The following is a 26,396-nucleotide window of genomic DNA, read 5'->3' as shown; positions in this document are numbered from 1 at the left end:
GCCCGCCCCTGCTGCGTAACTGGTTCACCTTTTTTTGTTGTTTGTATCACCAATCTTTTTTTTTCCCTTAGATTTTCTTGTGCTGGCCTTTTCAAGATGTAGCTCTGTTTAACTTCTGGGAATTACTTCTTTATCTCTGTGCTTCCTGATATCCAAGGCCCTACGCTTATCTCGGATCAGTTCTTTCCTTTTTATTCTTTGTAGCCTGACTGCTTATTCTTTGCATTTTTCTTTAGATAGTTATTCACAAAACCAGGCATGGAATCCTTCTCTCTCCCCCCGCCTTTGTTAGGCGCACCTCACTGACAACAGGTTTAACAGCTTCCGTGTTGAAAAAATTCCAAACCTCACCTATATTCATGAGGTGCCTGAACTCTTCTACCCAGTTGTCTCCATTAAATAGTGCCTTCCTTAAATACCTCCCTTAATTTCTCCAGGTTTTGCCTTTAGAGATTCAGACCCTCCCATGCAATCTTATTTTTGCTAACCTTCCACATCTAAATAAATCAGCTGCTGATCAATCAGAATATAGATCTGTAAACGGAGCCTCTGTTAGAGCCACTGGACCATCAAATTCGGGCAGTGACTCGAATAAGGGATGCTTTAATGACCTCTTAGCCAGCGGGTTTTATTTCGGAGAAAACAAAACATGGCTCCTGCTTCTCATTCCAGAACTAGAAGTGCCAGATAATAGAGCTAAAAGAAGCTGCTACATGTTTTTTGGTTTGCTGTAGAAGCCAAAAAGAAGTTCGCTGGTTGCCGCAGTATGCCGTGGTATGTCTGGTGAGGCGCTCGACCGCAGAGCTGTAATTCAAAGCGATAAATCTTCTCAAAAGCTGACAAAACCAGGCTGTGTCCTATTGTTATCAGGACGACCCACAGGGAGCACTCGGGGACTTTCAGCAGGGACATTTCTTCATCGCTTTTGTTTGCCTTTTACTGGTGGCTAACTATTCAGCACATCTAGCTAAATGCATGGGTTTGGCCTTAGAGAGTAAGCACGAAACTAGCCAGGCTGGGTTGTTTGGGTTTGGGGTTTGTTGGGTTTTTTTTCATTTTAAGATGCTCTAAGTAGAGACAAAGAGCAAGAGGAAAACAAGGAAAACTGTAAGGCGCAAACTTGCAAAAGCTACCCTTGCAGGAAACGGCGAACTAACGCCGTTCAACGCCTCTCCACTCCCGGTGCTTTTCGAGTGTTCCGAAGAGGTTTCTCAGCTTGCTGACCGAAATACCACCGCAGGAGGCGAAACCGATCCAAGGCGGAGCGAGTTCCCGCCTCCCTCGGACGCCCCTGCTTGGCGCTCCCGTGCCCGATCCCGGCGAGGCCCCGCGCCCGCTCCCTGCTCCGCGCCCTTGCGAGGCCGGGTGGAGGGTCCGTCCCAAGGCTTCGCCCTGCCGGGCCGGGCCTCGTCCTGCACCTTCCACCTGGACCTTTCTTTTGAGCCCCAGCTGCTTTTCCGGGGAGGGCTTTTACCTACGAGTCTCTCCGCTAAGGCGGGACCGGATACATTCCATGGTACAGCTCCCAGAGGTTGGGGGGACGGGGGGGTACGCCCAGGGAAGGCGCAGAATTCCCTTTCGGGCCGGCTCTCCCTCCATCTGCCTCCCGTCCACCCCCGGCTCTCCGGCAGCCGTCCCCTGGCTCCCCTCCCCTCGCCCGCCGCCCCCTCTTCCCAGCCCCCGCCGCAGCCCCACGCGTGCGGCGGCAGCGGCGCCCGCTCCGCTCCCCTCGGCCCGGCCCAGCCCGGCCCGGCCGTGCCGGCAGCGCCATCCGCATCATCCCGCATCCCTTGCCCCGCGGCCGCCGCGCCGCTCGCCCCCTCCCCCCGGGGCCGCCGCCGCAGCACCGGCCCCGCCTCCGCCTCCTGGCCTCTCCCGCACCGCCCGCCAGCTGTAAAACCGCCCCTTGTGCTTGGCAGGGGTGTTTGCTTTCCTCTCGCTCCGTCTCGGCACGTTTCTCCGGACGCGGCGGCTGTTAAATACTCTCTTGTTCGTATTCTTTCTCGGGAAATCCAGCGTGGTTCTGAGAGATTTCCTTTTTCGGAGGGGGCAGAGAAAACCCCCGCCGAGTTAGCTGCTGCTTCTCTTCCCCCTCTTTTTCTTCGGAGAGAGAGGAGGGGGGGGATGCAACGTGGAGCCCGCCGTTGGTATCGGCGTGTCCCGCTGACGGCCGCGGCGGCAGGGCAGGCTGGGGAGGAGAGAAGAAAGAGTTTCCGCGGCTGAAGCCTTCCCCCGACGAGGAGCGGAGCCGTGCCCGCTGACGGCGGGGCGGGACAGGCACACCTCTCCCCGGTTCCCCGCCCGCCGCCTCCACCGTTTCCAACTGGGACAGCCGCAGGATGGGGAGACGGCGGTGGCCCTGGGTGCAGCCCTGCTTCCTGTGGCTGGGCTGCCTGGCGCTCTGGGCGCAGGGAGCAGCCGGGCAACAGAAGCGGCCGCCGGTCCGCCCTGCGGGAGGAGCGGGCGGCATCCACCCAGCCGCCGCGTACCGGGAGGACGGGGCCGGCAGTGCCGCCGCCGCCGCCGGCCGGGTGCGCAGGCGAGGACAGCAGGACGTGCTCCGCGGGTAGGGATGCGCCGCGCCGCGCTCGGGCCTCCGCCTTCTACAGCCTGAAAGCCCTTCCCCGCTGCCGCCCGACCCCGGCCCCGGCGGGCGGTCCTCCGGGCAGCGGCGCGCAGCCCCGCTCCCCAGCGAGCAGCCCCGTCCCGGCAGCCGCCCCCCGCCTGCCTCAAAGCCGAAGCCGTGGTCTTCGGTTTTGCCTTCGGCCCACCTTGCCTCCCTCGCGGCCCCTCTGTGTGGCCGAGGAACCCGCCGCTAATTGGACTTAGGGTCTTGCCCTTGGCTGTGAAATACCGGCCGCTCGTTAGTGCGGCTGTATTAAAAGCAGGCGTTGTGTGGGGCTGCGTTACAGCTAACAGAGGGACCGCATTGGGCTTTGTAGTCGAGCATGTAACAGTATTCAGCTGCTTCGACGTTCTCTTCGCTCTGGCTTCTACTGAGAAGCTGTGCAAAATTTGTTTTTTCTGACGTTTGGGGGAGTTCTTGGTCGTGTGAATTAGCCTCGCGATCCTTATGAGCAGTCGTCCCTTCCGCCTGGTGTCAGACAGCAGCATGAAGCCAGTTTTCGTAACAAGACTGCTAAGACTCTGTAGAAATGCGGAGCCAAACTCATCCCCTTGCATCGCTTCGGGAGTTCCACCGGGGATGAACGTGGCTTGCTGCTGCCTAGTCTGCCTCTCCTCTTTATGCTAACCATTTGAACCAATACAAAACAAAGTAGCCTGGAACTTCTGGGTTTCTTGCCTTTTGGGAAGGATTTTTTTAGGCATCTTTGCTGTACACGGCTTTTTTTTGTTTCACGTGGCTGGTTTCTTCCCTTGTGTGTAGATAAAACTTTGGACTCTGTTTACACGGATTTCTATTTTTGTATATACCTTTGTTTGTTTGTTTGTCTGTGTGACAGGCCAAATGTGTGTGGCTCTAGATTCCATTCGTACTGTTGCCCTGGGTGGAAAACGCTCCCTGGAGGAAACCAGTGCATTGTTCGTAAGTGTCTGACTTCAAGTTTCTACTGCCCTAGGGGTAATAATAAAAATATATGTTCTTCTGTGAGTTGCTGCTCTATCCACTGTGAGAAAAGAGAATTCAGAGCTGTCTTGTGCCTTACTTTTAAGAAAAAGGGAAAAAAACCACGGTGGATTTACAGGTCTGTGTTTGTTGTAATCAAAAGGTTGGCCACTTGTTGTATTTTCCTTGGTGTGTTCATGAGAGGCATGTCTCCCCTTAGTTTTTCAAAAAGAAGAACACAACAATGAAGGAAAAGGGAAAAAACCTTCCATAAAACTAATAATCAACTATAGTAACAGGCAAAAAAAGCCAAAAGGTCTTGATGGAAAGCAAATCAGATCTGAAGTTTTGTGGAACTTATGTGCTAGGCTTGGAATGACAATCAGATGGAAAACTTTTTTGCATCTGGGGTGCTTATTCTCATGCCTGTTGTTTTTAGTTGTGTTTTAATAGCTGTAAAGCACGTAGCCTCTGCTTACTGCCTGGTCATAAGAGGTACTGTGCTGACAGATGTGGCTGTTGACCTGGCTTGGCAAAAAAAAAGAAAAGCGGGGGAGGAAACCTGCTCAATACTCTGGTTAGGGAAGATTGTCTACGTGGAAAGGAAATGGAGAATTAAGTTGAATTTTCTGTCTGTTAGATAAAAGCTGGTATTAGACACATGCTTCTTGTAGTCCTTGAATTTTAATGGGAGTCTGCACCCATTCATCCTAGCCTGTCACCATCTCTTTTGTGAATAAGGATGCTCAGCTTCAGAATTCAGGTTCAAGAACATACTGCCCTAAATTTTATATAAGCAATGGATGTCTTTGTAATACTCCATCTAACAGACTACAGCCTTCCAGGACTAAAGTAGGGAAGGAACGGGTGGTAAGCCAAGATCTGCCAAACTTAAAGGTGACTTTTGGGCCCTTGCCTTATCATTCAGGACTATCAGCCTGTTCACATCTATTCATTTTACATGACTAAATTTGCCTTGCTGATATTTCTTATGACTCTGCCATGCATCACTGATAAATGTAAACCGGAGTTTTTAAAATGGATTTAGGCTGCCTAATATGCTGTTGATAGGTTTTTCAAATTCAGCTGGGTATCTAGCTCAAATGAAATTAGGGAGAGACAATGACAGAGGGAGGTGCTTTCAGAAATCCTTACAAATTATCCTTAAATTGTGACTCTTAGTGCTTCTTAAAGACCTCGGTCTCAGCTCTCTTCATGTCCACAATAATCTTTGACTTACTGTTAATGCATGTGCACAAAGGACATCTTTTAGCTCCTCTTTACTTACTGGAGCTTAATTGTGGCTCTCTAACATGTTTGAAGGGTGAATGATTTTGCCAGACTATCTGTGAGACTGGCTGTGACACTTTTCTATTTGTTTTTCGAAACAGAGGTTTGAAAGCACAGATTTCTATGCTCCCATGAAACATTTGTTGAGATGATGGTCCCTCTACCTAGAGCTGTTCAGCCAGATAAAGCCTCCTGCACAGGATGACAGACAAGCTAGCAAACTTCTTGTTGGAGATCCGTTGATTATAATTAGTGCAGATTGTAACTGGTGGTTTTACAGTATTATTTCATGAAGAGAGGTCTGTGAGCTAGTGGTAGGTCAACAGGAAACCATTCTGACCTTACCGTGTTTTCAGTTGATAACGTGATGATGGTTGTTGGCGGTCTGTGACATATTTATGATTAAAAGGGATCTTTTATCTGGAAAACAAAGGTCTGGTTGGGTTCCTTTTTCTTTAGATAAAATAAACTGTACTGATGAAAGCATATTTAGACTATACTTTCAGCTATAGGGCTTTCAGTTGACAAAAAATTATTCCCTAACAGATAATAAACTAAGGAAATGGTCTAAATGTAGACCTCACTTGCTCAGGAGATCGAGCTACGTTGTGTAAAGGTGGACTGACCAGTGACGTAAGGAAAACAGCCCTGTTCCCTGTGTTTGTCAAGTGCTCTAAATCTGGGTCCCGTTTCTCACTTTTACGTCTGCTAATGGAAAAAGTATTTCGTATCAGTCAGTGGTATGTCTCTAATTTCAGCTGAATATCAAAATCCCACAAACTCTTTCCCCTCTCATGCCTTCATATTTAGGGCATAGTTGCAGAGGAATTTAACGATAAATGTAGATGATCCACATGGCATCTTTTTGATGCCCAAAGAGTGGTGTCAGTGGACCACCAATGTGGCTTTCTCTACTCCTTTCTTGTAAAGAAAATGTGGCCTTTACTGGAGTATGCCAAGGAGGGTGCGGGTTTACAAAATCTGGTCTGTTTTGGTCATGTTTGGCATCAGTACAGAGCTTCTGATTTGGTGGTGAAAGGGCAGAAGGGAGTGTGTAAATTCTGCAGGGGGCATATTTGAATTCTATAGTGGTGCAAGAAAACAATTTGCTTCCTTATGGGAGTTGCGGCTCATTAACGCAAGTTTTTCTAAATCAGAAATGGAGTACGAGCATTCTGGGAAAGGTCTTACCTCTGCTTTCTTCCTTTTGTATGTATATGCCCAGGTGCGTGGGTTTTTTCTTTCCTTTTAATGTATATAGACCTTTTTTTTAGGTAGTCGGTATATTCTTGGCAAATTATCTACCAGGGGTATTTGTTCCTTTTGTAGTCCTGAAGTGCTTCCAGATGGTTTGATTCTCTCAACGCCCCCCCAGTCGTTTATGAAGAAACTGTGATTCTTGCTTGGTTTTTTTTGCTTTACAAGCTGTCTCTTGCACGGTATGTGTTTTTTGAGGTCCTCCGGTGCCATATTGGCTCTTAATGTTTCAGGCTGTCTTTTGGTGCATTTGCTACTCCAGCGGATTATTTAGACATATTCATGTGGATGTCCTTTAGAATCTGGATTTAGGCTTTAACTCTTTGCTGGTTCTGTCATTCCTTTGTGCAATGGAGCTCCCTTGGCTGGCAAGTGAGAAGGGAAGGCACAACTTTGATGCATCAGAGGATAGCACAACACTGTGCGTGTTATGCACATGTGATATGGTGTGGACAGGCTTCCCTGAGATTTTTATAAAGTTGGTTTCTAAATGACACTGTGGAAATATTTGAGTACAGAAAACTCTATTTAGGGACACTACATGAAATCTGCAAAGCCCAGCATTTGGACATTGACTTCCCACAAAACAGCTTTGTGTAAAGAATGGGTAATCTTAGAAAAGAGAGATCCTAAAATGCCTCTGAAATAGTGATTATAAGAGAGAAGCCATACCATAAATTGACATTTATGATCTCTATTGTTTATATTCATTCAAATCTTGGATTCATGGTAAAGTTTTCTATAGGTCTTGTGGTCTAAAAGATATAATTTTAATAATTTTACATTACTTGTGTAATAGGCTGGTATTTCTAATTAAGGCAAGAGTTGATGATCTGGTTTCAGTGGTCAGACCAGAGTGTTTGAATATGCCATATTCGATTCTGTTTGTCTTTAAATTTGTCAGAGATACTGATTATACCAAAATTCAGTTTGCTTTATTTAACTTAAAATTACTTTTCATGTATATTTACTGTCCCAATGAAGTGAGCATTCAAGTGTTGGTTTTTTGGTTTTTTTAAAAGAAGCTGTTAACATACTTTTAGCTCTTTTTTCCTGTAGTTTAAGACTAAGGTTACTGTTAATCACTGTCTTTTTCATTGTGTTCTTCCTCAGCGATTTGTAGAAATAGCTGTGGTGATGGATTTTGTTCCCGTCCTAACATGTGCACTTGTGCAAGTGGACAAATATCGCCTACTTGTGGATCGAAATCTAGTAAGGACTTACTGTATTTATTTTCATTAGAGATCTCATTTTAAGTAATTCTCTTAGACTGTCAACTCAAAAATAACTACTGTGTAAATTCTTTAAAAATAACTTGTCGTTACTGCATACTTGCATGTAACTTACACTGTGGTATATCTCTAGTTTTTGATAGAGTTTGATTACCAAGTGTGCCTGTTCATGCTCTGTGACAAACTGAAAAAAATATGTGTTTAAAGAGATAAATAAGTTTAAATGTAAATGTGTGTGTTATTAACATTTTCATCGAGTCGATTTTCCTAAGAAATGAAGAGTGTACAGCCTCCACGATAACTAAAAGCTCTAAGTTGCTAAATATAGTCATGGAAAACTCTAAAAAAAGTCTTCGTGGTTGCTTTTAAACTAATGGCTGGCTAATAGCTACAGCTGGGACGGCTTTGATTGCAAGAATACCTGAGTATCCGCTTAAATACATAGCATATATTATACGAAACTCATGTCTACTTTCACGTGTCTTGGTTTTTATCCACATTTGCTTCCCAATGTGGCATTTTTGCCTAACACTGGTTATCTCTCTGCCTGGCTTCCACAGCAGTACAAAAGTGCAGCATCAGGTGCTTGAACGGCGGCACGTGCACGGACGACCGGTGCCACTGCCAGAAGGGCTACGTTGGAACTTACTGTGGGCAGCGTAAGTAACTGCTCTGTTGCATCTGAAATTAAATCCACGTTAAGTCCTGCAAGGTAGCCTTCATGCTTTAGGTAGAGTGGGAGGATAAAAAAGGCAATATGCTGAAACATAATGAAATGTCTGTGAGAAATTTAATGCTGGTTTGGGGTATAGTGTTTAGCTGAAAGTCAGTTCATGCATGCGGTGCATTTGTATTCTCTAAAATTCAAATTAGGGATCAAATTGAGCAAATAGTTTTGGAAAATCCTTTGGGAGCAATGGCAGTATACACCCTACTCTCCTTTTCTTACCAGATGATCACTAATTTTTCATTCTCTTTGACAAAGTTTCTCCATCTCAAAAGAACAGCCTAACTGCTAGGTTAAAGCAATGCTTTTCTGTTTTCTACTTGACTAAGGAAAAAGATTAAATATGGTTCAAGCATTTGGATACCTTTTTGGTTTGGCAGACAAGCTAGAAAGTCAGTTACTTGCAAACCTCTGCCTATCACAGTACAGTGTTTACAAGCTCTACAAATCTGGCAAACAATAAAAATCACTAAAGTCTGCGGGGATGAAGAAAGACTCAAACTGTATTCTGAGGCCAGCTGGCTACTAATGAGCTGAGAAATTAATTGCTGAAGGTAGTCTGAAGGAACCAGAGACAAACAAAAGGCAGGTCTGCAAAGAACAGTTAGACTGAATAGTGTGGAAGAACATCCCTTTGTCTTAGTCGTTTTTGCAAATGCTGGAGAGCAGTCTTGCTCTTGCATTATTTCTTCCTGTATAAAATTCTCTAAAATTTTAGGTAATAATGGTAATCCTAAAATGTGACCCTAGTCACAGTGAGATTCACTTTTAAGAGTTGCTGGCCCCTTCCTGCTAATTTTGAAGTATTGGGTCAACACCTGAACGGTCTCCGATGGGCCATATTTCCAGTGAATAAATGAAAAGAGGATTGAATTTTCAAGCAGTGACTCTAAAGCAATCCAGAAAATCTGAACAAACTGTGGAGATTGGTCTCAGTGTACAGGACAGTTAAAATGTCAAGTAAGATGGAGTATTTGTCTTCTAGACACAATATGGAATGAATGTCTGAAAAACGTAAATATGTCCTTATTTCTTTTTACTAAAATGTAATTGTGTCTTAAATCTCCTGCAGTTAATTATCTCACTAAAGTGGCATTGTCCATTAATTCATTAATGTAACATGTACAGAGAAGTATCTTCATTTTATGCATAAGATATGCATTTGCAGTAAAAAGTAATTCATTTTTATAGTTCTTGATAAGAAGTAAGGCTTCATCACGTTTCCACATAACAGTATATTTTATGTTCCCCATTGTGATATAGGAGGCACATGGACATTTTTTCCAGTTTGAAATATTTACCTTCTCTAGGTTGCTGAGGTTCTTTTGCACTGCATCCTCAAATATGTAACAAATGCTGCCTTCCAACTGGGGAGACCTGCGTAAGAAGGCAGCCTAGAGACTTCTAGACCCAAATCTCTTTGCCGTTGTTCAGAGCCACTTAAAAATGCTGGGGCTGTCCTTTAAGGTGAAATACTTTGATTTGGAACATGTGCCGATTCTGAACAACAGTATATATCCTGGAAGCAGTGAGCCTGAAAACAGATGGAATTAGTTAGTTAAGGCACTCTTTTAACAGTGTTTTTCAGCCTCGCTGGAGAACTGTCTTCCTTTCAAATCGAGAAGATGTCAGTGCTTTGACAGGAGGCTTTGTTCTTGATTCACATTGGTGATAAATAACATGAGTGGGTGCTCCCAAGTCCCACAGCTGTAAAGTACCTTCTCCCTCTATATATACTGTGGATTTATACCCCACAAAACCCATTTTATTTCTTGTTGGGATCTTTTAGGAAACACAGTTTTTGAAGGTACTTAAAGATGAGTTAAACTGGTAAGTCTTTTCCCTTGCTCTAAACATCCTTCTGCCAGCAGAATCAACTCTGAGAGCTGAATTATCTGTCTCTTGGACTCCCCAGGTCTCCCTTCTTGAAAGGTTTGTTGCTGTTGTGACTGAATAGCACAACTGCATACGCTTAAAACCCTCTCAAAATAGCTGAGTGTTTATCTGCTAGCTTCAGTGATGAATTGAAGTTCTTATGATTAGTGACTAGAGCTGCACAACTGTTTAAAAATAGACTTAAGTTAAACACCTGCTAAGAATCTATGCTGAACACGATTAATTAAACAGCTGCTTGCAATTGGCATTAAACAGGTGCTAATGGAATTTGGGCTAATGGAATTTGACTTGAACAATCATTATTGTTGGTGATGATGGATAGGAAGGAGATCAGTTTGATCTTCAGGTCCAGAAGGACTTAGAGCAGTTGAGAGGAAAAAACCTACTTTTGAATACCGCCTATGGTAATCTTTGAACTATCATTACTACAACATTTAAAACTTCTTTTTGTTAATTGAAGCTGTCTGTGAAAATGGCTGCCAGAATGGAGGACGGTGTATTGGACCTAATCGCTGTGCATGTGTCTACGGATTTACTGGACCTCAGTGTGAAAGAGGTAAGAGAAATAAATAAGGAGGGAAATTGTGAGCAGTTATATGCAACAATACAGTATGTACATACTTTGTGCTGTGTATTTTCTGGCTGAGCCAGTAAGCTTCCAGTAAACCATTTATTATTTGTAATTTTAGAAAGTATCTTCCTTTTAAGTCTGGTAGCCACATTTCAGATTGGCAAGTAACAAAGCTGTCACAATTGGTAGGAATTTGAGCTAATTTAGGCTGCTTATTTTGTTCATACAATAGTTAAAAGTTGAGTTGTCTTTTGCTGTAATGTTATTGTGAAATAACATTACAGCAAAATTGCTAATGGTGTTAGAATTGTGTAAGTGTAACTACACTTGCGGGATTCAGGCATTAAGTCCATATATAGTGATTTAGAGTAAACCCGCTTCCACTCTCAGAAATCTATACTTCTTGCTTTCTAATGAATCAGAGCATTGTTTGTATTTTGAAGCCAAGAGTGTGGAAGTACAGTCACGTAGAATGGCTCAACTTTAGATGTAATTGTAGAATGTACTCTGTGTGCATCAAACTGAGAAGTGTAATGCAAATTCCTCTCTATTTAGAATGGATTTTTAATGAGTGGATATAGTGAGGATTGCTTATCAAACCAGTAATGTTGTACCTCCTTAAACATGAAGGTTTCAATAATAATCAAAGATGATGCTGAAGAGCTTAGCATAAATATTCTTCTTTGTCTTTATCCAAGTTGGTGTGTTTGTGAATACATGTTCTCATCAAAAAGGGTACCAAAGAACTGAGCAACCATAGTGTGAAATGCTGGCTGCTAGTATGCGTTGTTATCTTACTCCTTTAAAATATTCAAAAGGTTGTCAATACTAAAAAGGAGGATGGGATCATTTGCATTAATAGAAAATAGACAGTCACATTCTTCATTCACATTAGCAGTGGACGAGATGCCCACTTAGGGCGGAAATAGACTTCTTAGATTGACAAAATAATTTGACTCGGAAAGGATCTCCACAGGCCATCTAGTCCAATACCTGCTCAAAGCAGGTCTAATCAGATCAGCCTGCTCAGGTCCATGTCCAGTCAGGTTTTGAACACCTTCAAGGATGGAGATTCCGCAACATCTCTGGACAACCTGTTCCAGTATTTGACCACCCTCATGGTAAAAAAAAAAAAAAAAAAAAAAAAAAAAATTCCGTAATATCTAATTGCAATTTTGCATGTTCCAGCTTGTATTATTTGTTACCTCTTGTCTGCTTGCTGTGAGCCTCCAAGAAGAGTCTGGCTTTAATTTCTGTGTATCCTCTGAGCATGTAGTTATAGGCAGCAATAAAGTCCCCTTGAAACCTTCTCTTCTTAAAGCTGGATGAACTCAGGTCCCTCAGCCTCTGCACACAAGGCACGTTCCCTAGCTCCCTGGCCAATTTGGTAGCCCTCCCCTGGACTTTCTTCAGTATGTCCGTTTCTTTCTTGTATTGGGAATCCAAAACTGGACACAGTACTCTCAGGCAGTCTTACAAGTGCAAAACGGAGGTGAAGGACCACTTCCCTGGATTAGATGCTATGCTTGTCCTGATACAGCCTGTGCAGCTGGCCTTCTCTGCTGCAAGGGTACACTGCTGCTTTGTGTTCAGGTGATTGTCTACTGGGACCCCCTAGTCCTTTTCTCAGAGCTGGTTTGCAGGCAGTCAGCCTCCAGCCTATGTTGTTAGGTCAGGTTATTCCATCCAAGAGGTGGGACTTCCTTTGCTTTTTCTGAACTTCATGAGATAACTGTCAGCCCATTTTTTCTAAGCTGTCTGGATCGCCCTGAGTAGCAGCCCTGCCCTCCAGCATATTGACTGGTGCCCCAGATTTGGTGTCATCTGCATTCTTGCTGCGAGTGCACTCTTGTACCACCACCCAGGTTGTTAATGAAGACATTAAATTGTTATTTGTCCCGGTACTCATCCCTGAGGGACTGCGCTGGTTTCCTGGCCTCTAGCTGGACGTTGCTGATCACAACACTTGGAGCCGGCAGTCCAGCCAATTTTCCACTCCCCTTATCTATTGCCCACTTATTCAGCCTGTATCTCAGCAATCACAGTCTCTTCGTAGGAGCCTGTCTCAAAAGCCTTGCCCAAGTCAAGCAACATCCCCTGCCCTCTCCTTGTCCTCGGCACCGGTGGCCTCAGGGTTGAAAGCAGTGATGCCGTTTGCCCTTGGTAAACTCATGCTGGATGCTCCCAAACACCGTCTTGTCATTCATGTGTTTAGAAATGGCTTCTGAAGGGAATCCTGTGGAATTCTCTGTTTCAGATTCAGCTCTGAAGTGCTCAAAGCTGTATATAAATTGTGAAAATATCTTGCACCTTTTATTTTTTTACATTTGTTGACTGTGAAAGGGAAATAATTTCCATGTAGATGAAGGCAATAACTAAACCAAACACTGAAAAGGCAGGAGTTTCTATTTGCTTTTCCAGGCTGTTTTGTATACGCACTAGATGTCACAAGCAACAAAGCAACATTCTCTTAAAAACTCTGTTAATATTTACAGCCATTTTCAGAAATATGTCTGTGTAGAATGTACACCTGCCTTTGAGCTAAAATAAGAGACTACCAAGTCTGTCAGTTTAGGATGGATTTTTAAGGGATTGGATGATGTTTTAGGTTGCTTTATAGTTTGAACCTTAGTTCAGATGGAGCTTACATTTGTCCAAATTCAGCAGACTAAGCTATGTATCCAAGATGAATGATAGTTACAGCTGATGAACTATTAACAGGATAGAATTGTAATATTGCAAATTGATTTTTTTTTTTTTTAAATGGATTGCATTCAGATATTTTTTTTATTTCTTGGCATACAACTTGGTAAGCTGGGGTTTTGTCCCAGATAGAAGCAATCATTCCTGGTTAAGATTTGCTTCTATTCTCTGACTAGATTCAGGATTGTGGAATCATGTTAATAGATATGACAGGCTCCAGCTGTGATGATGGCTCAGAGTTTTTAATAACAGTGCTTATAGTTGAAATAGGTTGACTTGTTTAAAAGATTGTAGTACGTATGGGTATTGTAACTTAATTGTGGTGATGAAAGCATTGAAGTTTGCTTTCTTACAATTCATTGTGAAACTTTAAGCTGCAGAATTCAAGCCGCGTAAAGGAATTGAATGCCAGTATTTTGGCATCCGTATTTCTTAGCTGTCCTTGAAAGTCTTAGCCTTTCAATTCTACGTGTACAATGCTATTGTTATACAAGATTTAAGCTACATTACAGGGTTATTTGGAAATGGAGTTGTTATAATTGAAAGTTTACATTTCCTTACTGGAAACTGGAGGTAGGAAGCCAAATTTGCTTCTGTCACTGTCACAAAAATATAACATATATGTAATGCCTATAATTGCATATGTAGTTTGCATATCTAATCTAACACAATATGCTCTTAGAACAGTGGACAGGGCTAAGTAAAATTTCACCTAGTCTCTTATCTTGGTGTAGCCTAGACATTCTCAAAAAAAGAAGAAGTTATTAATTTATTGTGCTATTATTCAGTTAAAGAAAGATGGCTCCTGTAGTATACCTCGGTCATGACTATAAAAAGTCTTTAGTATAGTAACTGTAAATGTTAATTTTTTTATGCTTTACATGAGCTGGAGTACATGAAAAAACTGTAAAAGATACCTGAAATGCCTATTTAGTTCAATAGCAATTTGTAATTTACACTTTTAACCTAATAAGTTTATGCTTTTGAACAAAATGCAAAAGGCAATGATTTCTTCATCTGTTGGTTGCAGTAGTTGCCTGTAATACCTTACACTAAGAAATGCCTCTGTAGTTTAATTTTAAACTGAGTTTAGCAACGGTTCATAACTCTTTAAGTAAAATTTTATAGTTTAAGGTTCTGTGAACTTACAAATCACATCAGAGTTATAAGAGATTTTGTTTTGTTATTTTTTTTACATAGCTGTCTTTTAAATGCGTACTTTTTATTGTTCCGTAAATTAAGTTCTTTTAAATTAGGTATTTTCTTCCTAATATAGAACATATGTAGCTTTCCTTCAGATTGGCCTCCCAGCCTCAGTTATATGATAAAACGTGACTGCTTGTTCAGCTATCTGGGCTTCGAGCAGACTAATTTCCGGGCTGGAGACAGGAGGCTGAGCAGTAACTAATGACTGGCATGATTACAGTATTTAACTTGAGACTTGCTGCTGGGTTGACAAGAAAGCAGAACCTGTTTGGGACCTTGTGCTTTATTCTTTCTGATATATACAACGACCTTTTACATTTTCTATCAAAGTGTGTTGGTTTGGTCAGCTTCTTGTCTTTGATTTGTAAACACAAGATTCAAGCATTTGATTTTGTCTGTTTTGTCATGTTGGGTTGGTTTTTTTTTAAGAAAAAAATAGATGTTGAAATTTTGCTGTTGAATTCTTCCCAGTGAAAAAAAATTGGAAAAAAAAGAAATGGATTGATTAAGAGGCCTCATGCTCAGTTGTACACATAAGAGCGGTTTTCTCTAGCATGACCAGTTCCTTTGGTTTCTCAAGACTGTCTGCGCAAATGGTATTTGTATTACTGCACACGGCCTGTGCATTTTTTAAATTGATGATCTGTATCGGTATGAAGCTGTGGAAGAGCAATGATGTTTTCTTCCTTCTTTATAATGGGTCAAAGGGAGGAAGAAGCAGTGCGAAAGGAGAATCCTGTCACTGATCTAAGTTTGCCTTCATCCTGTGTAGAATGAGAAAGAACAGTGCTCGCTTCCTCTGTACATGTGACTTACAATGGGAAGCAAAATGGTTTGGACTGTGTAGAACTGCATAGCTTGGGAAGAATATCTTTTTGAAGAAGGGGGAGGATTCCAGATAAAGCTGTCAAGCTTGGGTAGACGAGAAAAGAGGAAAAATGAAGAAATGTCATAGTTGAATGTAGTGTGAGAACTTATGAAAGGGGGGAGCTTTTGGGTTGTTCTCAGGAAAACTGCTGCTAATGTGTCTTAGCCTGATGTGTTGGTTGCACCTGGTATTCCCAGTACAACCATCTGGACACTTTCTTTGACTGTCTGAATTTTGGAATTTCTGTCTACCAAAGGACCTGAGAGCCTGTACCTCATGACAGATGCAGTAAATGAGTGATGGGGGCAGCTGTCTCCCTACAGGTTCTTACTGGGTTAATAGGGAAGACTCTGCCCAGATGCAGCCAGGTAGTCAGTAGAAACCCTCCTCTGTGCAAGGCAGCAGTTTTTATGCCAGTTCTGCAATGCCTACAAGATCTTGGTCCATGCAACTGAAGAGTCCTAGGAGGAACAGCAAGAGAGTAAGTGAGTGTCCCTGGAATTGGAGAACAGGATATTGCAGAGGATAGAGAAAAAGGGTGGAGGCAGAGGGTGTAACTGAAATAGAGGTTCATTTTGTGGGGTAGGAGAGCATACATCTAGCATTATATTTGAGATCAGTTACCTTCATCTGATGCTTGCTGATAGGAAAACAATCAGTAATCATCCTATGTCTAAGGACACTAGAAGAAAAAGGGGGAAAAAGAGCAAAAAAGAAAACAAAGGTTTTCTTCAAGCTGGGCTGGGAAGAGGATGAAGAAGCTAATCAAGAGTACAGAGAAAGGGGTAGGAGGAAGCAAAAAGCATTCTCAGTGAAAGTGTCAACAGTATGTAGTAACTGAGGCAAACAAGGAAAGAGCAAAGAAAACAGCAGTGGAGCTGTGCTGAAGAAACTGATTGGCAGTTAAAAGTTATAAAGATATTTTGGGATAATACATATGAATAAAATTACGCTCATACAGCAAAGTGACACAATTTTATATAGGACTCAATACTTCTCAAATACATTTTTATTATAAAGAAAACATGCAATTCATATTTAGTCTGTAGTGGTGCTGAAGATGCTTGTGTGTGCTTAAGTGACAGTGATTAGGTGTAAATGAAGCAAGGAGGGGATGAAATTATTTCAGAAACTACTCTTTCCTCTGACAGGTATTCAAAAGATCTTGTAACTTTACACAACTTTTCCGTATCTGTTGATGGTAGCAGTACCATGAGAAGAAGTGAAAACTTTTGGGGGATATATTCAGATCTTGTATATTTGGTCTTACCCTTGTAGTCTCGTAAACTGCAGAACTTCTTGCCATGCAGGCTATGGCAAGTTATGTTCAAGAGGTTTCCTTTCTGCCAGCCACAGTGTACTGCTGCACAAGCGGTTCTAAAAGGACTTGTACTTTTTCTCAAGTTGCTTGGTTTATTTTAGCTGTCCCCCAATGACTGTAAACTTTATTCAGGTGCTTAACAGCAAAAATGCTCTTTTGATCAATAAGCTCTTCTCTTTTTGTAGGAGCTGTGAGAATGTAACTTTTAAATTTTGCTGGATTTTGCTTTATAGTGGCTACTATTAGCCTGAACTGAAATAGAGGTTCTTTATGTGGGATAGGATGTGTGTGTATATGCACAAGCGGGTCCCCGCTCTGAAGAGCTAACTGGACAAAGGAAGTATTCTTGCTCTCTTCCCTGCCCTCAAGACAGGCTGAGACACGTGAGGCTGTTACTTGTTGAAGGCTGACCAGGGAAGCTTCAGCAGACTTAGCAATCAATCAAATATCCTGAGTTTCAGTCTGAGGTTTTAACTAGGGGGGTCATCCTGCCTGTTTTATTAAGGTGGTGGAAGACTGTTGAGTATTGCATGCTCTAGGAGTGAGAGTGAGTATAAATGAAAATGCAGAGCATGTTAGGGAAGGCAGGAGGAAAGGAAGGCAGTAAGATTAAATAAAAAACAATTACTAAATGCTGCTCTCAAATATCAGTCAGCATTCTTCCTTTCTTCTTGCCACAGGGCCATGTGTCCTGGTGTCTTTTTTTTATTCAGTGCACAGTAAGTGGAATACTTCCCTGCTGAACACCCAGTTTAATTCCTTTTCAGTCTGCTTTTAGCCATTCGGAAGTGGAGCATGTGGTCTTGAGATATTTTCTGCAAGTTTGTAAAGGAGTCATTCAGGGCCTGTTGAGTGAAGGAAAGAAATACTAGTTGAGTGTAGCATACTCTTAACTACACAGTCCAACTGACAAGGGGTGTTCATCATGTAACACAAGAGTTACATCATCAACTTGAAGTCTAATTTAACTAAAACCAATTAAGGTTAATCAATTTAACTAAAAATAAGTTAGTGGTAGTATAATGCTCTATAAAATATGAATCTTTCTAAAATTTTCAAATTTCGCCATGCTTTCCTACATTTTCTAAATTTTATTTTAAAAATGGTTCTGTCAGCTTTTTCCACACATAGTAGAAAGTTGATTATAAGCAAATGCCACAGTGGTGGTGGTATTTTAAAAAAAGCTTCAGTTTAAAATACAAAAGTACACCTCTAATTTCTCTTGGGGATAGTAAGACATAACTACCTGCAGCAATAAGAGGTAAAATTTTATTTGACAGGTAAGTGCCTGATTCAGGAAAATAAGTCAGATTATCTATGTTAGAAGAACCTGATAGATACTCTCATCGTTTGTTTGAGACCAGAGGTGTCATCAGATGTTTATAATGCATACAGTTGAAGTGCAGTCCCTGTTCAGAGAACTCCTCTTCCTCATACAGGTTCAGACCTGTAGATATTTGCATACATCAATCTTTGACGGATTGCAGTAGTTCTGAAGGGCAAATTCAGATAGCTGCTTTCATGCTCTTAGATATCAGGAGCTACTAGGATTACAGGACTCTGGCACTATTTTACCTGGTTTTGCCATCCATTGTTATCTCCAATAACATGGTTTTCAGACTTCTTCCCTTGCCTTTTACAAGCTGACACATAACTATCTAAAGCATTAAAAAAACCCCAGGATGTCTACAGAGTATATATTTATTTGTCGTTAGCAGGTATCTGAAAATTTCTCTCTTCTAGCCGTGCAAAAGACTTAACATTTTGCAATTGAAAGAGAGACATAGGTAATGCTGAACATGCCATGGCAGTAACAGTGAAGAAAGTAGTGTAATCCCAGTCAGTATCTTTCTCTTGCTGCCCTCTTTTCCTTTCTTTAGGTACTTCAGGATGTGATGATTCGTATTCCCTCCCTCTTGCCCACTTGTCCTCTGGTTGCATTATCCTAGTCAGTCTGGTGGAGAAGTATCTAGCAATGGGTACAGCAAACAAAGTCACTTTATGCTAGAATGCTAATAATACATAGCACATACTTGTAAGTTACTTGAATAATTCTTGCAGTGAGTGTGGTACACGTTGTCTCTGAATGCAGAAAACCACACAAAGCTGGTTATGCAATTTCAGACTGAAAATGATCACCGTAGCAAACTTAGTGAGTATGAACCTACAGTTCACAGGTGCAATGGCAGCACAGTCATTTCGATAAGAGCTAAAGTCCACGTCAGGGGTCAAAGCACCATTTTACGAATCAACTGAACAAAGACAATCTCTGGTCTGGAGAGATCCTGTGGTCTGTTATTACAAATGAGAAGAGGGAAGGATGCTTCAGCTGAATATGGGCCTTCACAGGAAGCCAACAGTGGTAGGGAACCATACCTTTTAAAAGGGTATGGTGTGACTGGAGAATTGGTTCCTTCCTTTCCTTTCATGGAGAAATCAGATCTTGCAGGAAGCAGATAGCTATGGGCATCCTTAGCTCTGAGTGACATCTGAACAGCACAATTTATCAGAATTGGCCTCTGCCCACCTCCCAAAAGCCCTGAGAAACTACCTTGAGCAGTAGAGAGCAGTTACAAGTTCCTCCAGAGCTGAAACTGGGGAGGAAAAAAACAAAAAAAAATTTAACACCCCCCCCCAGATTTGAACAGCGCTATGTTTCTATCCACAAACAGTACTAGCAAAAGAAAAATGTAAAAATCCTTCAATGAAACAGCCTTGTTACTTTTTACTTTTGAAGCACTTGAAATCTTTAACACTTTTCAGTTTCTTTCAGGCATATGACAGGTACAGATATGGGGTTATTTGTGTTAGAAATAAAAGCAGAAATTCTATGCCTTTAAACTAGATCTACAAAAGGAAGATGAAAATGTAGATTTGAATAACCTCTTCCAAGGACTTGAGAATTTTCACCAGAGTAAAATGGAGCCCTCCTGCAACTGAGGCACAGGGAAAGCTGCTTTGCTTCAAGTCAGTGTTTAAAAGGGAAGCACTGTAGCTACACTGCTCCAAACTGTGCAATGGAAGAAAGAACTAGCAGAGTCGTTATATCTGTTCTCCAGAAGTATAGAGTATATTTTCTTCATATATATCTGTTTAAAACCTATGTTTGAAAGCTAGTGTTTTCTATTACCTACAGGAGGAACAAGTCCGGGAGAGCATAAAATATTGGGGCTTTATGTGTCAGGTAGGACTTTGACTGGGTTATGTTCCACATCTAGAGATTGTTCACTGAAAACTAAAGCAAGGGTCAGATAATGTAGAGCAATGGACCAAAATCATGAGTGGGGAATGTGTTGCAAAGGAGGTGGAAGATGATGTCTTTGGAAAATTCTGTCTAGTCTTATCTCTTTCCTTCCTCAGTGGAAATTTTACTCTGTCAGATGCATTAGAATATGACTTTTTTTTTTTTTTTTAAGTAGTTGGGGGATCACACTACAGGAGCTGAGCAAAGCAATGATGGCTTTGTTAGAGTTTCAGAAGAAAAAATAATTTCCTCAGAAAGATGAGGAAAAGTATTAATTTTATTAAACTAATTAATTTGTATTACATCCAGAAAAAAAAATCTGGAGATATTTGCAGAATATCTAGGTAAGTTAGACATCACAATAAAATTGAGATGCTTGTCAACAGGGATTGTCTTTAACCAAGAAAGTGCAAAGCCCCCTGAAATATTCAAGTGAATAGGAAAACTTTTGTCAAATTCAGCAAGTGCTAACATTTTGTATTGCTTATTTAGGCATTGTAGGCAAATTTTGAAATTGGAAAAAAGCAGAAATAAATTAAAGAACCCAGTTCTGAAGTACTGTAAAAATGAAGAAAGAATTAAATGCTTTTGTGACTGTAGAATGTATTAGGACAAATCAGACAAATAGGTTTACTGATAAATTTACAAATACTGTGTTGAGGAGGCACAAGAGGTCCTCTGGGGAATTCAGGAACCTTGAAAGTTGTTTATTTCTATAGCGGTTACAGGTGTTTGAAGTTGTGTTGGATTTCTGTATTGCGTATAAGTACTTGTGTAAAACTTGAAAAACTGGAAAAAACTTGAAAAACTCTACCCATAAAGAGATCCTGCTGAGGTATAATTTGAAATACTGTTCATGTTGCCTAGAGGTTTGTATTATGCAAGAACATGAGATGAATGAAAAGAAGCTCTTGAAAATGCCTGCAGAGGAAATCGCAGCATGCGGGAGAGGTGTCGTACAAAATCAGAGCAGAGGGGCGGTCTAGCCTAGGATCCCATCGCTGCCAGTAGCCAATTTAACAGGAAAAGCGGCGTTTCCCTGAGTTTTTTCCCAGGGTTGGATAATTTTGTGGCTCAGGATTTTTCTAAGCAAGTGGCATTGTAATTGTTTTTAACACCTTGTCATTCATTTTTCTGCAGTGCTTGTGACCAGCTTTGTTTGTCCCTTTCCTCACTCCTGAGATCACTTAGGAATACGTAAATCAGTGTGGGTGCCAGCATTTCTTCCAGTGTGAAAATTAGTCACATACCGCCCCCCCCCCCATTTCCTCGTCCTTGTTTCTTACCCATGTAAGGACTTCCCTCTTATTTCCTGCCTTGTTTTCATGAAGAGCCTGCGGTTGAGGTCCTTTGGGTATCCTGCTAGACTGTATCTGCTTCCGTCTAACAGGCGGGTTGATTCGTTAAGGAACTACACTAGGTATATAGGGTTTGATTTTCTTTTGCAAAAGCCACGTTGATTCTTCCACAATGCTATACTTACCAGTATTCCTACATCAGTTAAAACCTAGCTTTTGAAAAAAGGAGGCTTATGGCATACTTCTTGACTCTGAATGTTTTTTAAATTCAGATTGGTGTGGGGACTGGTTTAGAAATGGAAACTACAGGAATTCCACAATTTCTTGCTTTTTTGTTTTCTGTGAAGATTTCATGCATTTCTGTAAGCTTGGTAATAAAGTTGTACTCTGGCTCTGTGGGGTCTATGTCTTCTCTTTACCCTCTGACTTAATCTGCTTCATTGGTTTATGGTAATCTTCTTGGTTTTAAACTGCAGTCATGGATTCTTTGTATAGAAACAAATAATCTTGGGAATGTTCCACTTCCTCCAGTTCTTCTATATGACATATTTTTTTGTTCTTAGTATCAAGTTTTGAAAAGAAGTCTTTAACTGGAGAACTTTTAACTGTCCTGAGAGTAGATTGCTCAATTTACATAATTAAATAGTTGACTTTCTATGACCTGTCTAGTATGGTGTCAACACATTTTATCTATGGCTTTAGATATTGATCAGTAACTGCCCTGAAGCATCATAATACCAAAATGGTGTGATGTTCTTTGCTGTGAGTGAATGTTTGTTACCATTTTTATGTGTGCTTATCATGCCAATGTGGCCTTATATCAATATAGGAAATGTATGAATAACTCAATAGAATTGTTTCAATAGAAACAGATGTATTTTCTTTGGAGTAAAAACAGATTTTGATTTATGTTGTTCTTATACGCTCATTGGGGCTGCTGTGACATGGTTTGTGTGTGTTTGCAAATGACTCCTGACATTTAAAGAATATAATTTTTTAACCCAGAAAGTTGCATTTCCTCTTTCTTTTTCCTGTTCAAAAATGCTTGAGTCATCCAACCTGTAAAACAGGAATAATACCAAATAGCCAGTTGCATAGCATAACAAGAACAAATCAGTGTGTATATGTATACTAAGATAAAAAATCTTTGAACAGATGCAGTTAATCATTCATACAGTCATGGAAATCATGATCGTAATTTGAAAAACAAAGGAGAGTTAACTGCATCGTGTTTGTTTGGGAAGAAGCAAGAACATGGCCGAAACAAAAAATGTTGCACAAAGCATGTAACTGATAAATATTTTATCAAAATTCTGAAAAGGAGTGTTTGACAAGAAAGAGATTTGCCGTGCATCCTTTGGGAGGATGGTATTTTTTCCTCCTTTGGAAGTTGCATGCTCAGGCTGGTTTGCCCTGTAATTCCTCCCAAAGAGCCAGTGAAGGCTCTAGTGGTCTGGATTTTCTGGTTGTTCTAAATGCAAGGAAGGGAGGGTGTTACTTGCTCAAGTTTCTTAGTTAAGGACTTGAAATTTTGTAAATGATAGACATAGATGACAGATATCTATCTTTCCATACAACAGAAAGCAAAATGCTAGCAGAAATCTAAAATAGCTTAATTTACTGGGATTAATGAAGTTGGTAACAATAAAATATGATTTATTGTAATTGATATTTAGATAAAGTGTTATTGGATCAATATTAAATATGTTTCTAGTATAGTTCTGACTTTTCATGGTCTAGTAAAGGTAGAAGAAAATGATGTTTTCAGGCAAATATCTTCTTGGGAACACTGGTTTGTTGCTGACCTTTTTTTAGCTGACTCTTTATAGAGAAGTTGTTTCATTATTTAATCACTACCTTAAATTAGCCGACTAATAGCCAGTGATGTGCAAAGTGTTCAAAGCGTGAAAAGCCCAAAAGAACAGCAAGGGAACAGTCAATGGAAATAATAAATAAAGCAGGAGTCGAAACGTTCCTTACGAAGCAATTTGCTGTTGAAAACAGTGGAAGGAAAACAGTCAGGAATGAAATTGAATAGAATAAAAACAGCATGGGTAAATGATAAAATCTGCATCAGACAGGGGTTGGCAAAAAGCGTTTGGATGAGTCCCATGGAAAATGAAGACATTAGTGCTGAAGGTCAGGTCATAGCCAAGTTTCAGCAGATTTTCAGTTCACAGCAGCAGAGCTATACACAGTGTGACACTATCAGCACATTTGAAAAAGCTGTAGTAAGGTATGGGCTGGAACTCTTGACATGCTGCTAAACTCGCTGAGGTGTTAAAAGCCATGCAACAAGGATTTTGGATAAATTTCAGAAAAAGCAGGAGGGATGTTGCTAGGATTGATTCTTACTGATCTTAAAGTGGAAAAAAAAAAAAAAAAAAGAAGAGGTAATACTAATCGTTACAAAGAAAACATTACTGGAAGAGTAGGGGCACAGGTCTGCCTGCTCTTCTCTGAATCTTCAGCTGCTCCGTGTGCCCCAGTAAGGACACTCACCTCAGCATGTGGCTTGGTGATACTGTGACAATCTTGCTATTTTTTTAGTATCTTTGTGTGTTTTACCATTGTGGTATGAAGTTTATTTTTTGAAAAAGAAACTGTTGACTACTTATGTGGTAGGTTATTGGGCAAATCACTGTTGTGGATACTTTTGTCATCTTCAGATGTAAGAAAACATTTCCCGAGGATTGTATTTTGCCTTTGCAGCTTAGAAGGCAGACTTCTCCCATATGCGCACTGCTTTGTATTTTATGTCAGCTTTGAGCTGATTTTCAAGGAGGGTATGGCATACATTATGTGTTCTAAATAAATGGACGATGACAAAAGATTTCCTACTGCAGTCAGTGGCTTAATAAACATGGTCATCTATTCTTGATCAGGACTGAGGAGGGATAGAAAATTTTGCAGTCCGATGACCGTGTATGGTCTCTTCTCTGCTTGATTTTTTTCCTCTTGGGAGGCAGATGCGTAATACCATTTTAATGTGAGTATAGCATTACAGTAGCTAACATTGTCCACCAAGAAAAGATATTTTACATCTGTCTCGCATTATACTGATTCTTAGCCTGTAAGAATCAAGTAAGATTAAGTGTCCTGATTTTCCAAAGGTGATGAACAGCATTTCTATCACTGACTTTATTAGGAGGTCCAGGTGCTTCTTGGAAATCAGGCTCTAATGTAACTGACAGGCGTGCAAAGTACCTCCATTGTGCTTTCAATAAGTGCAACTCATCAAGGAAAACTGCTTATAGTTGATGTCCAGACCTTCTCTTCATGCCTTAAAACTGTCAGATTAAAGTTTTTCTCATGCAGGAATCCTTCTGTTGTCTTTCCCTAGTGTCATGATATCCAGCCCTGTAGCCTGCTTTCTCCTTTTTGCTCTGCTCTGACTTCCTCCCTAATTATCCTGTCATGCTGGGGTGAGACACAGGAGGCTGTTTCTATTACCCTCCCTATACTTTCAGTACAGGTGTATTTCCACAGTGGGTGTATTATTCCTCAGTCCCTGACTCTGTGTTACTCTGAATCTGCAGTTTTCTTGTTAGGACTGACGGTGACCTTTGCTTGGGAGCTAAAATTTTGCTCTTCATCTGCTTGAAGACCTTGAGCTGTGTCTCCTCTTTGTGTCTAGACCTTAAAACCTTGTTTATATGCTAGATATAGAGAGTATTTTCAGATCTTTTCAGCCTTTGTGCCTTGTAGCATAAATGACAGGAGAGAGACAAAGGGAGAATCCTTGTTAATTTTTGACCTCATTTCAACTAGTTTAACTGATGGATCATACTGTAATGTGACTTTTTAAACGTTGTACTACCAGAGACATCAGGTGCCTACCTCACACTTAGCACTCTGATGCCCAAAAACTTTCGTTGCTTCTGAATATTTGTAGAATGCAAGCTTAATCTGCAATATCTACAGTAAATGGAAACTTTAAGCAAGGCCTCCCAGCTAAACGAAAACCATCTGAAAATAATAAAATGTAACAATGGGAGAGACATTTTCCAGTATAGAAATTATATCATTTGAAACTGTAAGATGTTTTCTTTCCTGAGAAACAATTTTTTTTTTTTTTTTTTTTAAACCCTGGCTGTCTGAAAGTTGGAGATTGGTGTCACAAAATTAAGTCTCAGGTGGTATAATTTAGAATCTCATCTTGCATTCATTAGGTAAAGGATTCCTTTGGTTATTTGACTGCTGTATGCAAATGTGACAACTTAGGCATGTATGTGAAAAGATGTTCCGTCTCCATGTTAGGTGTATAATGCAAAGTTCTTTACTGGCAAAAATTTAATTTCAATGTAATTACATAAAACTTTCACTCTTCTTGTGATTTTGTAGAAGAGGAATTAATGTTTCTGCTGTAGTCCCCTTTTCAGAGCCTTGTATTTGCTTATTGTAAATGCAGACTGAGCTGTGCCACTTTGTACCACTGCAGAGCTCTCAGGCTCCCCAAGGCCATCAGGATTCTGCCAGAGGAAGAATTTTCATTGCAAGCTGCAGTTACTGTTTTATTACTGTAAAGTGACTGATGTTGCTTCTGTGTAAACCTACTTCTTGCCCATAGAAAAGATGTTTTGATCGAGGGGGAAGAAGGGGCTTTAGTAAGTGATGCCTGTGATTTCTGACAGTTGCTGCAGCAATCATTCTCAGTATAAGGAAGATGGTTAATGCTGTTTTAACTTTGTGAGACATCAGGTTGCTCACAGATGGACCAGCATCATGAGCAGAGTAAAGCTATCTTTTTATGTCCCCTTGGCAAGGTATCCAAAACACAGTTTGAGTGTGGCACTAGGAATAACTGGAGTTCTTTGTTCTTTTCTGCCTAGAGAATAATTTCATTTCATTTCTATTAGCATATCTTAAGATGATGAAAACTTTTATAATTTGATGAGTATCTTACAATATAAAACAATATAGAAGTTATTTAAACTGCAGATCTTGGCATTAGTTAAGCAAACCCCTGTCTAACCAAAGAACTTTTATTTCATTCTCTGAGACAGTAGCTTCTAAAGAAGTAAAGTAGTTCCTTTTTATTAATGCCGTTACACTCCAAAGGTGTATCATAGAATAATAGAATGATAGAATGGTTTGGGTTGGAAGGGACCTCAAAGATCATCTAGTTCCAACCCCCCTCTCCCCTGGGCAGGGACACATTCCACTAGTCCAGGTTGCTCGAAGCCCCATCCAACCTGGCCTTGAACACTTCCAG

The 26,396-nt window shown here is 40.9% G+C and overlaps 1 protein-coding gene across 1 annotated transcript in view; it reads left to right on the top strand.

Moving 5' to 3' along the window:
- Positions 1 to 1,881: 1,881 nt before the first annotated feature.
- Positions 1,882 to 26,396, top strand: part of FBN2 (fibrillin 2) — a 176,611-nt gene continuing 152,096 nt past the window's right edge. The window contains exons 1-5 of the mRNA XM_052778267.1: positions 1,882 to 2,566; positions 3,465 to 3,547; positions 7,229 to 7,327; positions 7,908 to 8,006; positions 10,431 to 10,526. Of these exons, the coding sequence (XP_052634227.1) occupies positions 2,340 to 2,566; positions 3,465 to 3,547; positions 7,229 to 7,327; positions 7,908 to 8,006; positions 10,431 to 10,526 (604 nt within the window). The 5' untranslated portion in view covers positions 1,882 to 2,339. The remainder of the gene's footprint in view (positions 2,567 to 3,464; positions 3,548 to 7,228; positions 7,328 to 7,907; positions 8,007 to 10,430; positions 10,527 to 26,396) is intronic.

The sequence above is a fragment of the Harpia harpyja genome, chromosome Z (assembly GCF_026419915.1).
Source record: "Harpia harpyja isolate bHarHar1 chromosome Z, bHarHar1 primary haplotype, whole genome shotgun sequence".
In the NCBI taxonomy this organism is placed as follows: Eukaryota; Metazoa; Chordata; class Aves; order Accipitriformes; family Accipitridae; genus Harpia; species Harpia harpyja.
This window is presented reverse-complemented; position numbering and strand designations above follow the sequence as displayed.